This window comes from Geotrypetes seraphini, chromosome 9 (assembly GCF_902459505.1).
Source record: "Geotrypetes seraphini chromosome 9, aGeoSer1.1, whole genome shotgun sequence".
Lineage (NCBI taxonomy): Eukaryota > Metazoa > Chordata > Amphibia > Gymnophiona > Dermophiidae > Geotrypetes > Geotrypetes seraphini.
Genome location: NC_047092.1, coordinates 160,617,042 through 160,630,985, shown reverse-complemented (window position 1 = coordinate 160,630,985; position 13,944 = coordinate 160,617,042). Strand labels below are relative to the sequence as shown.

General features: G+C 39.0%; 1 protein-coding gene across 1 annotated transcript in view; it reads left to right on the top strand.

Annotated features, from left to right (window-relative positions):
- Positions 1–13,944, top strand: part of LOC117366443 (extracellular calcium-sensing receptor-like) — a 30,874-nt gene that overhangs the window by 5,538 nt on the left and 11,392 nt on the right. Inside the window, exons 2-4 of the mRNA XM_033957780.1 lie at positions 35–190; positions 4,869–5,154; positions 10,428–11,246. Of these exons, the coding sequence (XP_033813671.1) occupies positions 35–190; positions 4,869–5,154; positions 10,428–11,246 (1,261 nt within the window). The remainder of the gene's footprint in view (positions 1–34; positions 191–4,868; positions 5,155–10,427; positions 11,247–13,944) is intronic.

The following is a 13,944-nucleotide window of genomic DNA, read 5'->3' as shown; positions in this document are numbered from 1 at the left end:
TATGTTACTTGTCTTTATTTATCCCGCGCTTTAGAGCAAATCATGTGTGTAGGATAGAGGACAAGTTCCAAATACCAATGCTGGTCAAGGATGGTGACATCATCATAGTTGGATTATTTCCTGTTCACTTTAGGGTACTGGCTCAAAATCTGTCTTACCATCAGAAGCCAAAATCCTTGCAGTGTGATGGGTAAGTGAAAGGTCCAATACTCTTGCGTACTTATCCTGTGTTTGCTTCATGACAGAAAACTGTAGGTCTTCAGTTAACCAAAAATCAACAAAGCATGAGGAAGATTGGAAATGGCTGCTTCAAAATCTGTTCTGATTGGTATTGTAGGCCAGAAATTAAATAGGTAACTGTTCTTTGTGTAACACTAGGTGATCAGGGATGGCTGGCTGGATGTTTATATATGAGCCCTTCAGATATACAGCAGTTTATTTTCACATTTTGCATTATTTCAGCAACGCATTGATTCATAGCATCTGTAGCCTAAAGGCTTAGGAGAAGAATTAGGTCATGTCTATACAGATTACTACTGATTCAGGCACTGCTTGTTTTTTTACTTAAATGTATACTTCACACTAGAGAATGACGCGGTGACAAAATTCATCACCGTTCCTGTCCCCGCAGATAACCGCGGGAAACCATCTTCATGTCATTCTTTAAGGAGAGAGGGTAGAATCATAGTATAATTGGGCACAACCACTGACCCGCAAGCTTTGCTTTGAAGAATGCTGGTGTAGAAGGACTGAGGTTGAAACAGACATTAGAAAATGACATGGGATTATTTCCCGCGGTTATTCACGGGGACGGGAACGGTGATGAATTTTGTCACTGTGTCATTCTCTACTTCACACCTTAGATAGGCAATATCTCCCACAGTAACAAAGGATTTGGCCTGCTTTTGATCTCAGGGGCTCATTAGTTAACAAAGTCTGAACTAAAGTACAGTAGATTAGAGAATGGCACGGGGACAAATTTACCCCCATCCCCACGGAAACTCATTTTCCCGTCCCCGCGAGTTCTTTTCCTGTCCCTGACCCATTCCCGCAAGCTCCGTCCTAATCTGCACAAGCCTCAAAACACTTTAAAACCATAAGTGTTTGAGGCTTGTGCAGTTAAGGCAGAGCTAGCAGGAATGGGGTGGGGACAGCGAAAGCAAGAAAACTCATGGGGACGGGACAGGGAAATTGAGTTCCTGCAAATTTGTCCCCGTGTCATTCTCTATAGTAGATTTCCTATAAGAAACTGACCTGTAAGATATGAATATGAACTATTATCATTATTATTATTATTACTACTATTATTTCCCTTTGTTTCATGAATGAACATCATACATATCCAGGTGGGAGGGGGTGTGTGGTGGGTTAGGGTGGGAAGGAGGGATAAAACAGTTTTATATTTTATTGTTGAAATAGAGTGCAATATGGTACGTAACTTGAATGTTCATATGTTTGCACTTTGTATTTGATATCAAAAATGAACTAAAAAAAAAAAGAAACTGACCTGTTTCAGGAATCACCTAAGCAGCCAAATTTGCCAGTTGAATTAAATTAGAAGTATTTAGTATCTATGTAAATTAGAAATGTTTATTGTCCATAAAGAATATAATTCAATATTTTATGGAGCTGCAGTAGTCTTACTTCAAGATTTATTTCTTTATTTAAATTTCGCATGCACTGTAGCCATATGGAACAGAAGATCCAGTGATTGGAAGATACGGATTGCTACCAAATTTAACTAGTCATACTGTTTATGCTTGTTTGCATGTCTTGGTGCAAAAATATATCAGATTAGAGTACAAGTTCATTTTTTTTTTTTTTATAAATCTTTATTAATTTTCAAGTAGTAACAGTGTAATACATATGAATCTGAACATATTACAAATCAAGAAAAGCACTTTGAACTTACAAATATTTGAAAATAATATTTTCCCCTCACCCCTTTACTTAATCAATAATATAAATGCAATTATTCTTCCAATAACCCATTCTTATTTAAAATAATAACACATTCTCACCCTGGATGTGTAAGGAAATCAGATAAAAATTAAAGAGAAATGACAACTATATAGAAGCAATAAAAGATGCCAATGGGCCCCACACCAAGTTAAATACGTTACTATGCCCCAAAATTTCAGCAAGTTCTTTATTTATTCTCCTAGTATGATAGATTTAAGTTCAAACAATTTTTATTGATGCAAACAACAACAAATACAACATTAAAACTTGTATAACAATGATGATGATGCATTAAATATAATAATATGATGAACATATTGATGTGGTCAATATTACATACAACACCAAGGTGCTTAGTATAATAATGAATCCATTACCATCTCAATGTCCTTGATGTTCCTTTAATTTTCTTTTAAACTTTTTTTTACTTTTTTTAGGCCTCAGACTAGCCATTAGGTGCCATGCATTTCTATGGTCACCAAACAAACTTATGGCAATGGCATCCTCATTAGCCCATTATATATTTTTTTCACATTTTTCTTATTTAAAGTGCTCAATGCTATTGTTCTTTAGTGTCTCATATAACTTAATTCTTAAAATTATTATAACTTAATTGACTTATCTTAAGTCAGTCTTGTCTCGTACTATCATCGGGAAGGGACCTGTCATTCCGACATGTTTCATCTTCTGGCTGTTTCAAGAAAAGTCCCCCCTTTTCAAACTTGTTCGCACCATCCCAATCTGTATAATGCTTATTGAGATAAGGTCTGTATAATGTATAAGATCTGTATAATGCTTATCTCAATAAGCATTATACAGATCGGGATGGTGCGAACAAGTTTGAAAAGGGGGACTTTTCTTGAAACAGCCAGAAGGCGAAACATGTCGGAATGACAAGTCCCTTCCTGATGATAGTACGAAACAAGACTGATTTAAGATAAGTCAATTAAGTTATAATAATTTTAAGAATTAAGTTATATGAGACACTAAAGAAAAATAGCACTGAGCACTTTAAATAAGAAAAATGTGAAAAAAATATATAATGGGGCTAATGAGGATGCCATTGCCATAAGTTTGTTTGGTGACCATAGAAATGCAAGGCACCTAATGGCTAGTCTGAGGCCTAAAAAAAGTTTAAAAGAAAATTAAAGGAACATCAAGGACATTGAGATGGTTTTGGATTAGTTATGTTTTCAATGTCTTACATTTGACTGCAGGAAATACTGTTGTAGTATAATAATGAGGCATCGAGTAAAATACATCCCATATAAACCTAGAAAATATCTTCATCCTCCATCAAACCCCACTCAATCTATGTATGACTACATGTTTTAAATCATTTAATACCCTCTACCTTCCCTCCCCAAACCCTCCCTTTCCTTCCCCATTCAAAGGTACTCTCCTTTATCCCCCATCAAACCTCAATAGGACTACATGTTTGAATCTATTTAATACCCTCTACCTTCCCTCCCCAAACCTTCCCTTCCCTTCCCCTTCCAATGGTACTCTCTACCCCTCCTCAATCTCAGTTAGGACACCCATCTTAAAACCGCACTATGACCTTTAGGAAATAAGGCTTGCAAATATGGATCCCATATTTGCATAAACAACATCTTTTGCTTCCTCATCCTTCCAGCATCTCTAGCTTCCCAGATGACCAACTGATGCAACTGGTTTCGCCAATGCCAAAACTTTGGAGGGTCAGGGATCGTCCAATATTGAAGAATACATTTTTTGGCCAGTAGACTCATTTTCCTACACAGCGCCCTATGCCCCTTAGGCAAATGACGAAAAGCTTCGGAAAAACAGACTCACAGGCTGTGGATCTTCCAATTATAACTAACACAGAATAGGACCAGAGACAGGACAGTGTGAAGTAGACTAGCTGAGAGTTAAATTTATACTATTTAATTTTTGCAGAAAAACTAAAATAAAACTGATTTTTAAATTTATTTTTACTGGAATTTTACCAGTGAAACAAAATGCAGTTGAAACCAATAGTTTTCATATCACAAGAGTATATTTCCGGAAAACAAACTCTGTACTGGGTTTGTCCAGTGAGAAGGTATCAGCCTAATATTTTTGATCTATTGCCCCAGGTACTTTAGATAGATTGTGAGCCCCCCGGGACAAACAGGGAAAAATGCTTGAGTACCTGAATAAATTCATGTAAAACCGTTCTGAGCTTCCCTGGGAGAACGGTATAGAAAATTGAATAAATAAATAAATACATTTTCTGTGTCTCCAGTTGGTAACCACATTACGAAGGGGTGCTGAAGTTCTCAGCCCAACCAACCAACTTCCTAAATTCTGAGCGTTATTTTGCCACAGTAGCTGAAAAGAGTGTTATCTCATTTCGTTAAGTGCCAGTTTGCAGAAACATAATTCTCTGTTTTGACATAGTTTCAGATCACTGATTGAACCATATTCACGTCATTCTCTTCTTGGTTGGGTTGAGAACTTTTCAGCACCCCCTCACAGTGTGAAGAGTTTCAGTGTCTGGTACCCAGAGCTCAGATTGTGATGTCATAATGCTTCATTCTACCAATAAGAGCCAACCTCATCAGTGATGTCACAATGGCTTGATTGTCCTATACTTGGCTCATTTTTATTACTTATGAGAGGGTTCTGAGAAGTTCTAAGCCCAACCAACCAACTTCCTAAATTCTGAGCGTAATTTTGCCACTGTAGCTGAAAAGAGTGTTATCTTATTTAATTAAGTGCCAATTTGCAGAAACAAAATTCTATGTCTTGACATTGTTTCAGAACATTCTCTTCTGGGCTGGGCTGAGAACTTTTCAGCACCCCTTCGAATGTCAACTAATAATTCAAAAATCGAAAGCCAGTGTTTCTCAATCTGTACTTTTTTTCAGTTTTTCCAAACTAATTGTTATGTTTTTGTCCAGTTTTGATTTCAGAGCATTTCGCTGGTTACAGACAATGATCTTTTCCTTGGAGGAAATCAACAAGAATACTACTCTTTTGCCAAATACCACCTTAGGCTACCGAATCTTTGATACATGTGATAATAGCTACCTTGCTTTAAAAGGCATGGTTCATTTCATTGGTATAAAAGAGGAGTTGGACTACCCTGGAAAATGCAAGCATCTCATTTCTGCAGCTATTGGAGAGGCTGGTTCCACCCAGTCCGTCACAATATCCAGAATCATGACACCTTTCCGGCTTCCCCTGGTATAGTCCTGTGAAATTAATTTTACCCTTCTCCCATCCACAAGTATTTACATCCACTTTCTCTCAAACTTAAGGGGTCCGTTCTATAACCTGGCGCTGTTTTAGGTGCCACAAAGGACCGTGCTTAGTACCAATTCTGAAGTGAGTTAAAGGCATGTCTAAGCTGCTATTAAATACTAACACAAATCCCCTCTTCTACGAAACTACGCTAGCGGTTTCTAGTGCGGGGAGCTGTGCTGAATGGTCCGCGCTGTTCCAGATGATCATAGAGTTCCTATGAACGTCGGGAGCAGCACGGATCATTCAGCGCGGCTCTCTGCGCTAGAAACAGCGCAGTTTCATAGAAGAGGGGGAAAGTCACTTTAGTATGTCAAAACTTGGGCATTGCCACCGAAATGCTCATGCTCCACCCAGGTTAACGCCCTTTTGCAGTTACCTGTGATGTGATTTGCTGCACTGTTGAGAGAATAGCACCTGGCACTTACGTGCACAACTGATAAATATTGGAACCACATGCACGAATGCTAGTGTTCTACAACCCCCCCTTTTTTTTACAAAACCGTAGCATGGTTTTTTGTGTTGGCTGTGGTGGTAACAGTCCTGACGCACATAGGAATTCTATGAGCGTCGGAATTGTTACTGCTGCGGGGGCGCTCAATCGGCATTATGTTTTTTTAAAAGAGGGGGAGGGGTTAAATTTGCATGCGCTATTAGTGTCTAAATGTAGGCGCATTTAACAAAATTGCCTTATAGCCGTAGGATAAGTGATCTAGTATAGCTGAAATTGCTCCCCTGGCACATATTCTGTTGTACTGAAGTGCTTAGTTTAATACTTGTGAGAAATGTTCTAATATAAACCATCCATGGGGATATAATAAAATTATTTTGGGGTCGATATTCCTCCATTGACAATCGGCATTTTGCTGACTGCTGCTGGTGCTGGGCACCGACGCTGAATTTTCAGGTTGGCAGAGCTGGCTAACACAGAATTTATTTATTCAATTTTCTATACTGTTCTCCCAGGGGAACTCAGAAGGGTTTACATGCATTTATTCAGGTACTTGAGCATTTATCCCTATCTGTCCCAGTGGGCTCACAAGCTATCTCATGTACCTTAGACCAGTGGTTCTCAACCATGTCCTAGGGGACACCCCAGCCAGTCGGGTTTTCAAGATATCCCTAATGAATATGCATGAGAGAGATTTGCATATAATGGAAGTGACGGGTATGCAAATCTCTCTCATGCATATTCATTAGGGATATCTTGAAAACCTGACTGGCTGGGGGGGGGGGGTCCCCTAGGACAGGGTTGAGAACCACTGCCTTAGACAATGGGGGACTAGGTGGCCCGCTCAGGGGACAATGTGGGCTTGAAGCCACTACCACAGGGTGCCGACGCTGTAGTTATAACCCCTGCATCACACTCTCAAGACAATGTATGGTAGAAAATAGCAAGGCAGCCATTATCTGACAGAGATGGCAAACAAAATGAACAAAGCATGGTAAAAACATCAAATGACAAAACGTGGTATGGTGAGTGTAGAATGGCAGAGCAAAGCATATAACTGGTTAAGTATGATGACAAGCTATGGATCACCCTATAAAGATAAGACTGACTTTTAAATGGTCCTCTAAGTACAGTTAACCTGTTTGTTCTGAATATCAGCACTTAACTGGCCAAGTGCTGACTCTGTACCTGGAATGCCTCCCCTCCCCCCCCCCCCAAATAGACGGTTTTGTGGTCCAAACAGGTGATTTAACCAGCCAGGAGTTGTTTCTGGTGGTTAAACTTTATTGAATATCGACCCATTATTTTCCCTTTTTATGTGTATGTGAAAAATATCCTAGGTACAGACTGTGTCCTCTGCTTACTTGTAAGTTTATCCTTCACTGCTTTCCGGTCTACGTTCAGAAGCTTATACAGTTCCATAAAAAAATGCCCTTGAGGATAATTTTTGTAAAACCTTTAATATTTAAAACACATGGTCAGTATACCAAAGGCTACATTGGTTACTAGTTGGGGCCAGAGTCAGATTTAAGTTTGGTTGTATATGCTATAAAGTCTTACATGGTTTAGCACCTGATTATCTTGTGGATCATTTTTTATTCATTCATTCACAATGCCCAAGACATAATTGTAATTTGTTTGCTTTTCCATCGGTTAAGGGTCGTTTATACAAGAGCTATTTTTAACGGCGCCTATCTTTTCAGGCAGATTCTTGTGCTAAAGAGTTTGTAAATCTGTTAGCTAGCTCTGTCTCGTACCAGCAGTTCAGGAGATTATTGAAAACCTATTTATTTAAGAAATTTTTGTAATTTCTAGGTCATGTGTTTATTTTTTTAAATTTTTATTCATTTTTAAAACTTTCAATAAGTGCAACATAAGATACAATCACTTTACACTTTAACATCACTTAATATTCCATCAAAATCTAATTCACATCAAATATCCCTCCCTGATATCGTCAAATTGATTTAGAAAAGTTATAAAATCGAGAATGTGCTCTAAACGTGTACCTGTGTATTTTATAGAATATGTGTGTACATCACAAGTGTATGTACAGATTGCCTATAAGCCAGAACACAGTTTCCATGTACCTAGTGTTTACATGCACACGGGGTTGTGAAATTTTATACATGTAAAACGTGCTTTACAAGTTCATTAAGCTTTATGAAAACATCTCTTCCCCCCCCCCCACACCCACTATATAGGTCGCCCAACGTTGGGAGCTCAAATATAGACATGGATCCCAGACATACATGTAAGCTAATTAGCCAATTATATGATAACAATCAATTGTTGGAGTTAATTGGAGTACATTGGCACTTAATTGGCAGTAACTTGGAGCTACAATTGCAGCTGTGCTTCACCCTATTCTGTAACACGCATACCTAAACCTTATAGCATGCGACTCAAAAGGGGCATGGCCATGGGAAGGGCATGGATGTGTTGGGGGTCAGTCACAGAAATTAGGGGCCATGTTATAGAATACTTGGATTTACGTGCCCAACTAATAGTTTCAGCAGGAGTAAGTCCCTAAAGTTGGGCACAGGAATCTGTGTTAAGTGCTATTCTATAAAGGTTACTTAGCGCTAAAAGACCTTTAAAAAACTGGCATTTAGCATGGATCATAATGGCGCTTAACTTTGGGTGCCATTTACTGTTTCTGACCTTAAGTGTGTAGATACCTGGTTAGGCAAGTAGTCGATACAAGAATGTAAGGGCCTGATTCTGTAAGTGGTGCCTGACGCAGTGAACGCCTAGAAAACTGGTGCCTACCTCGTCTCAGTCACGGACAGGCGCTACTTACAGAATCACGGCTACTGGGGCCTATAAAGGGTCCTTGTAGAATCAGGGCCAGCGGCACCTAGTGATGCTAATGCCCAGTGGTGCCCCTATATATGCTCACTTCTGGGCTTTATCCACTTCTATAGGGTACTAGCTCGTCAATACGTAAATGCTAGACAATGTTTCTAGCTGTTCATGAATATCAGGAGAGGTGGCAAGCTGAAGATGTAATGCACACACAAAAAGGCCGCACAAGATAAGTTTTATAAAATATTTTGCACTAAAAAATGAAAATATATGCACAAAAGACAAAAAAAAAATGACTAATAGCACATCAATAATTGGATCGATGGAGACTTAAGCAGTTGGGAACACTTTATCCCCGACAGCGTTCTGGAGATCCATTAAAAAAAATAAAATTATTAATTCATATGTGATGTCAAGAAGTTTAGAAACTTCTGTATAAATATATTCATGAACAGCTAGAAACATTGTCTAGTATTTAAGTATTGCTGAGCTAGTACCCTATAGAAGTGGATTTAGATGATTGCATACTCATGGCTCTTGGGATTCACAGTGCTTCTGGGCTATGGCATCACTAGGCACTGCGAGGTGTCATGGACCCGGGTGCCGCTCCTAGAAGGTGCCAGATTGATTTTTGATGTTTTAAATTGGTTTTTAATGGCAGAACCAATTATTGTGCCACTTAAAACCAATTAAAACACTTAAGTTAGGCACAATCTAGGCACCTAACTTTCGGCAGCCCTTACAGAATCTGGGTCTAAGTACCTATATTCCCTTATAGAATATGTTCCTAACAGGTGCCTTCTGAGGCCCTGGATCATAGTGTGACCAAAGTTGTGAATGCAAATCTGTGTGCAATGCCAATTTATACACATAACTTGTTTAACAGGCTAATCTGCACCGATAATTGACAATTATCAAGTGATAATTTGAGCTAATTAGAATTTATGTGCACAGTTTTCTAAGCATATTCTTCAAAGTGGTGCACCGATCTCAAAAGGGGGTGTAGCCAGGGGAGGAACATGGAATTAAACTAATAATCCCTCATAAACATGTAGAATTTTCACCGTGCTTTGAAAAAGTAATATGCTCAGTATAATGTACTTTTACATATGCTCAGATAATCTCCATTGAAGAATTTACCACTTACTGCATAGGAAAGTGATTAAATTTTCTTGTAAGCTCAATCTTATTGAAAACCAGAAAATCAAAAAATAAATAAACACTTATGTTGAGGACATTCAAAGGGTCCGGACGCGGACCATGTTTCGCTGTCTTCCTCAGGGAACCCAATAAAGGCCTAATGTGCTTATTACTCTCTATAGATAAATAAAGTTCAAAGCTCTGTAGATAAATGTTGATCTATATTTTCTTCTAAGTCCTGCTGTAATTCACAACTCATCTGTGTGTTATTGCAGTTCCTGGTATCCAGTCTCTGTGAATAATTATTCCTTGACATACAGCTTTTAGAGGGGAAGAACATGGGCAGGCCATGGTCTTTCCTAAAATTTGAAGCATTGTTAGAGAATAAGCCTGATCCGCGCACAACTTAGGTGAAGGTATTTAGGCCTGACTTTTATTGGCATAAATGTTAGTCATGCTTAAGGGCACTAAGGGGTCCTTTTACTAAGGCGTGCTAACTGATTTAGCTTGCGCTAATCGATTTAACATGTGCTAATTGATTTAGTGCATGCTAGATGCTAAGGCGCCCTAGCATTTAATGCGTGATAATCTTTAGCACACGCTAAATCGATTAGTGCGCGCTAAATCAGTTAGTGCGCCTTAGTAAAAGGACCCCTAAGTGTGATTTTATAAACTGCATATACGCCCTGTTATAGAATTGCTCCGTAGCCAACATATAAAAAACACACTGACTGCGGGGTTTAAATATTGACTCAATAGTCTTTTCATGGTCCTTCAATACTGATGTATTCATTGTTGCTTATGTTTTATAAATCAGGTCAGTTATTTTGCTTCCTGTGACTGCCTGAGCAATAAACTGGAATACCCATCCTTTTTCCGAACTGTACCAAGCGACACGCATCAAGTCATGGCTTTGGTCCAGTTGCTGCTCCACCACGAGTGGAACTGGATTGGCATCGTTGCAAGTGACGATGTCTATGGCCAGAACGGACTGAGCATGCTCACTGAGCAGTTAAAGAGCACCGGCGTCTGTATTGCCTTCTCTTTTACCATTCCACAAGTGTATTCGAAAGAAAAAATCACCTCCTTAGTAAAAGAGATCCAGAAATCAACAGCCAAAGTTCTCATTGCCTTTACCACTGAAGGGGAGCTCCCTCAATTTCTCAAAGAGATTGTGAGACAGAACGTGACCAATAAACAGTGGATTGCAAGTGACACATGGGTTACAGCAACTTTCTTTTCCAAAGAAGAGTTCCTTCCGGCCTTGTTTGGAACTACTGGATTTGCCTTCCGCAGATCACACATACCTGGCCTTAAAGAGTTTCTTCTTGGCTTACGTCCTTCCAAGGGAGCACTCTTTGCTAATATGCTTTGGGAAGAACTTTTTAAGTGTAGACTGAATTTTTCGGACAATCCTATTGTTGGAACCACAGCATTAACCTCCCCTGTCTGTAATGGATCTGAACATTTGCAAGCAAAGAATAGCATATATGCCGACACAACCCAACTCAGAGCCTCCTACAATGTGTACAAGGCAGTATATGCAGTCGCTCATGCAATCCACAACTTGTTGTGTCCTGAAAAGAACCAATTAATTACCACATGTAAACAAGGTTTACATTTTGAACCATGGCAGGTGAAAAGTATAGAAATGAATCTGTTATTCTTTCTGACATTTTGTTTTGGGGTTTGTTTGTTTTTTTTAATTAGCTGCAAACTCAATTCAATTTTTATTCAGTTTAACTAATGCTCATAAACATGCCAAATAATGAACTTTTATGTGGTGTGTATGCATTACATTCATGGCAATCAAAGTGTGTGTTAACCTGTTGCAAAATTGGAAATGAGTAGTGAAGAAAATCAAGAGAGATTATTTTAATAAAATTAAGCAAATGGTCAATGGCGTAGTAAGGGTGAGCGGTACCCCTCACCCGCCCTCTTCCCCACCCCCCTGCCACACACACGCTCACCTTCCCCTTTTAACTTCTCTGGCATGAGCAGCATGCCCATGTCAGCTCACCCCTTGACGTCACTTCCTAGGTGTGGGTCCCAGAAGTGACATCAGAGAGAGTGCCGATGCCGACACAGGAAGCAATCTCACGTCAGGGATGTAAAAAAGGTATGGGGAAGGCAAGGGGTGCGTGACAAGGCAAGGAATGGGGAGCATAGAGGAGGAGGGTGCCATGCCCTTAGGAAGACCATGCTCGGCGTGGACCATATCCCCCTTACTACGCCACTGTAAATGGTATAATATAGGCCCTCTTTTACTAAGGTGCGCAAACCAATTAGTATGCGCTAATCGGTTAGCGCACCTTAGTAAAAGAGGGGGAAAAGTCATTTCATTATAAGAGCAAACTATCAATATGGGCTACCATTAAAATGGGTTATTATACTTCATGTTGTACTATATTAGTACAGGGTCTTATTTTATCTGATGAAACCCTTTACTAAAATAACACGACCTGTGATAAAATAGCTCATCTTAACGGTGACTCAATTTGATAGCTCCCCTTCTAAGTTTCTTCCTTATAAATAGTATTTCAGAATGTTAAATGTTTTATTGTATATTTCTAGATGGATTAATAAGGTAAGTAGAATTATCTACTATGCTATATATTGCATAATTTAAGATATCCTTTTTTGGCCACCTCTTCCATCAGAATTTTTTTTTTTTTTAACAAAAAGCAGAAGGGAATATCTCTGTAAACAACTAGCTGGAGGGAGTCCAGGTGGAGTACGTTGAATCTGAATATGTTTTTTTTTTTACCCTTTTCTTTAATTATTTCATTTGGGGGAATAAGATATGAAAATTGTCATCATGATAGAAGAACACTTTCCCCTTCCAAAAGAAAACAAAGACACGATCTGCTAGATTCTATATAGGAAGCCCATAGTTCGACATGCAGATTTGGGTGTAGATCCCAGATCCTTGTGTAAACTGATGAGATATTAACAATCAATAATTAGTGTTAATTGGTAGACATTAGGATTTATGAGCAGATCTGCCTTATTCTATAACATGAACGTCAAACTTTTGTAGCGTGCAACTCAAATGGGTGTGGCTATGGGAGGGGCTTAGGCGGGTCAGAGGCATTGCTAGGATTTAGAAGTGATGATATGGAAAATTATTAGGCCCAGATTATATAAATGGCACCTGAAGTTAGGTGCCTCGTAACTCAATTTTGGTTAGCTTAATTAGCGCCATTAATGAGCAATAACAAGCTCATAATTGACAAATTAAAATTAATTGGTAGGTAACTCAGTAGGCGCCTAGCCCAAGGTGCCTACCAGAAAGTAGGCGTGTTAAGGGCAGATCCTGGGTGGCTCTTGGGAGTGTTTTGCATCTAGGTGCCTAAATTGGACTTAGGCGCCGGTACTTAGTCCACGAAAGTTCAAGTTCAAGTTTATTAATATATGGTGAATCGGTTTGCTAAGCGATGTACCTAATTATAAAAAGAGTAGAAGTACAAAACTAACGAACAAATAACAATTATTTGACAACAAGACATACTTGAATTGGGAGGAAAAGGGGAAAAAGTTACAATTTTTCGTTGTGAAGAGAAAACAAAAAAAGGAGAAAAACAAAAGGAGGGGGGAGGGTTAAAAATTTAAATTTAAATGTTAAAAGCATCTTTAAAAAGATGAGTTTTTAGTGATTTTTTAAAATACTGTGGTAATGAGTTCCACCATTGGGGGCCCATTACCGAGAACATGTCTAATCTTCTTGTGCCTATTATTTTTAAAGAGGGAATGGTTAAAAGATTCTGAGAGGATGATCTGAGTGGTCTCAGCCGGTGGGGATGCTTTTAGCAGGCCGGACAGCTTCAGGAGCAGTCTGCCATGCTGGATTATTAAACCCTGACATAAATAGGGGGCACCTAAGATTTTGACTCCTACCGGTGCGTAAGTCCAATATAGGTACCGTTAGGCGTTGTTCCATAAAAGGCACCTAACTGAAGATTGACAAGCTCTATGTGCCTTATTCCTTGGTCCCTATGTTTTAGGTGCTATTTATAGTATTGGAGGTTTAATGCACACTGCTGCCATTAATTGGGTGCCAGTTTTTACACCAGGTTTTAGCAAGCATAAGTTCCACGCCAAAGTTTGAATTCTTTTGAAAACGTATCTCTTCGAATGTGCTTTCTGTTAACTCTGTAACTAGTAGAGAACACATCTTTGCAGTGATAGACCATGCATGGTTTTATGTTTTCTGTATGAAAGTAGGGTACTCTCCTGTTTTAATGGCGTTCCTTTTTTGATTTTATTTGATATATTTTATTGTAAACTGCCTTGAATTGTGCTGCAACTAACGCGGTATATCAAGTTCAACAAAT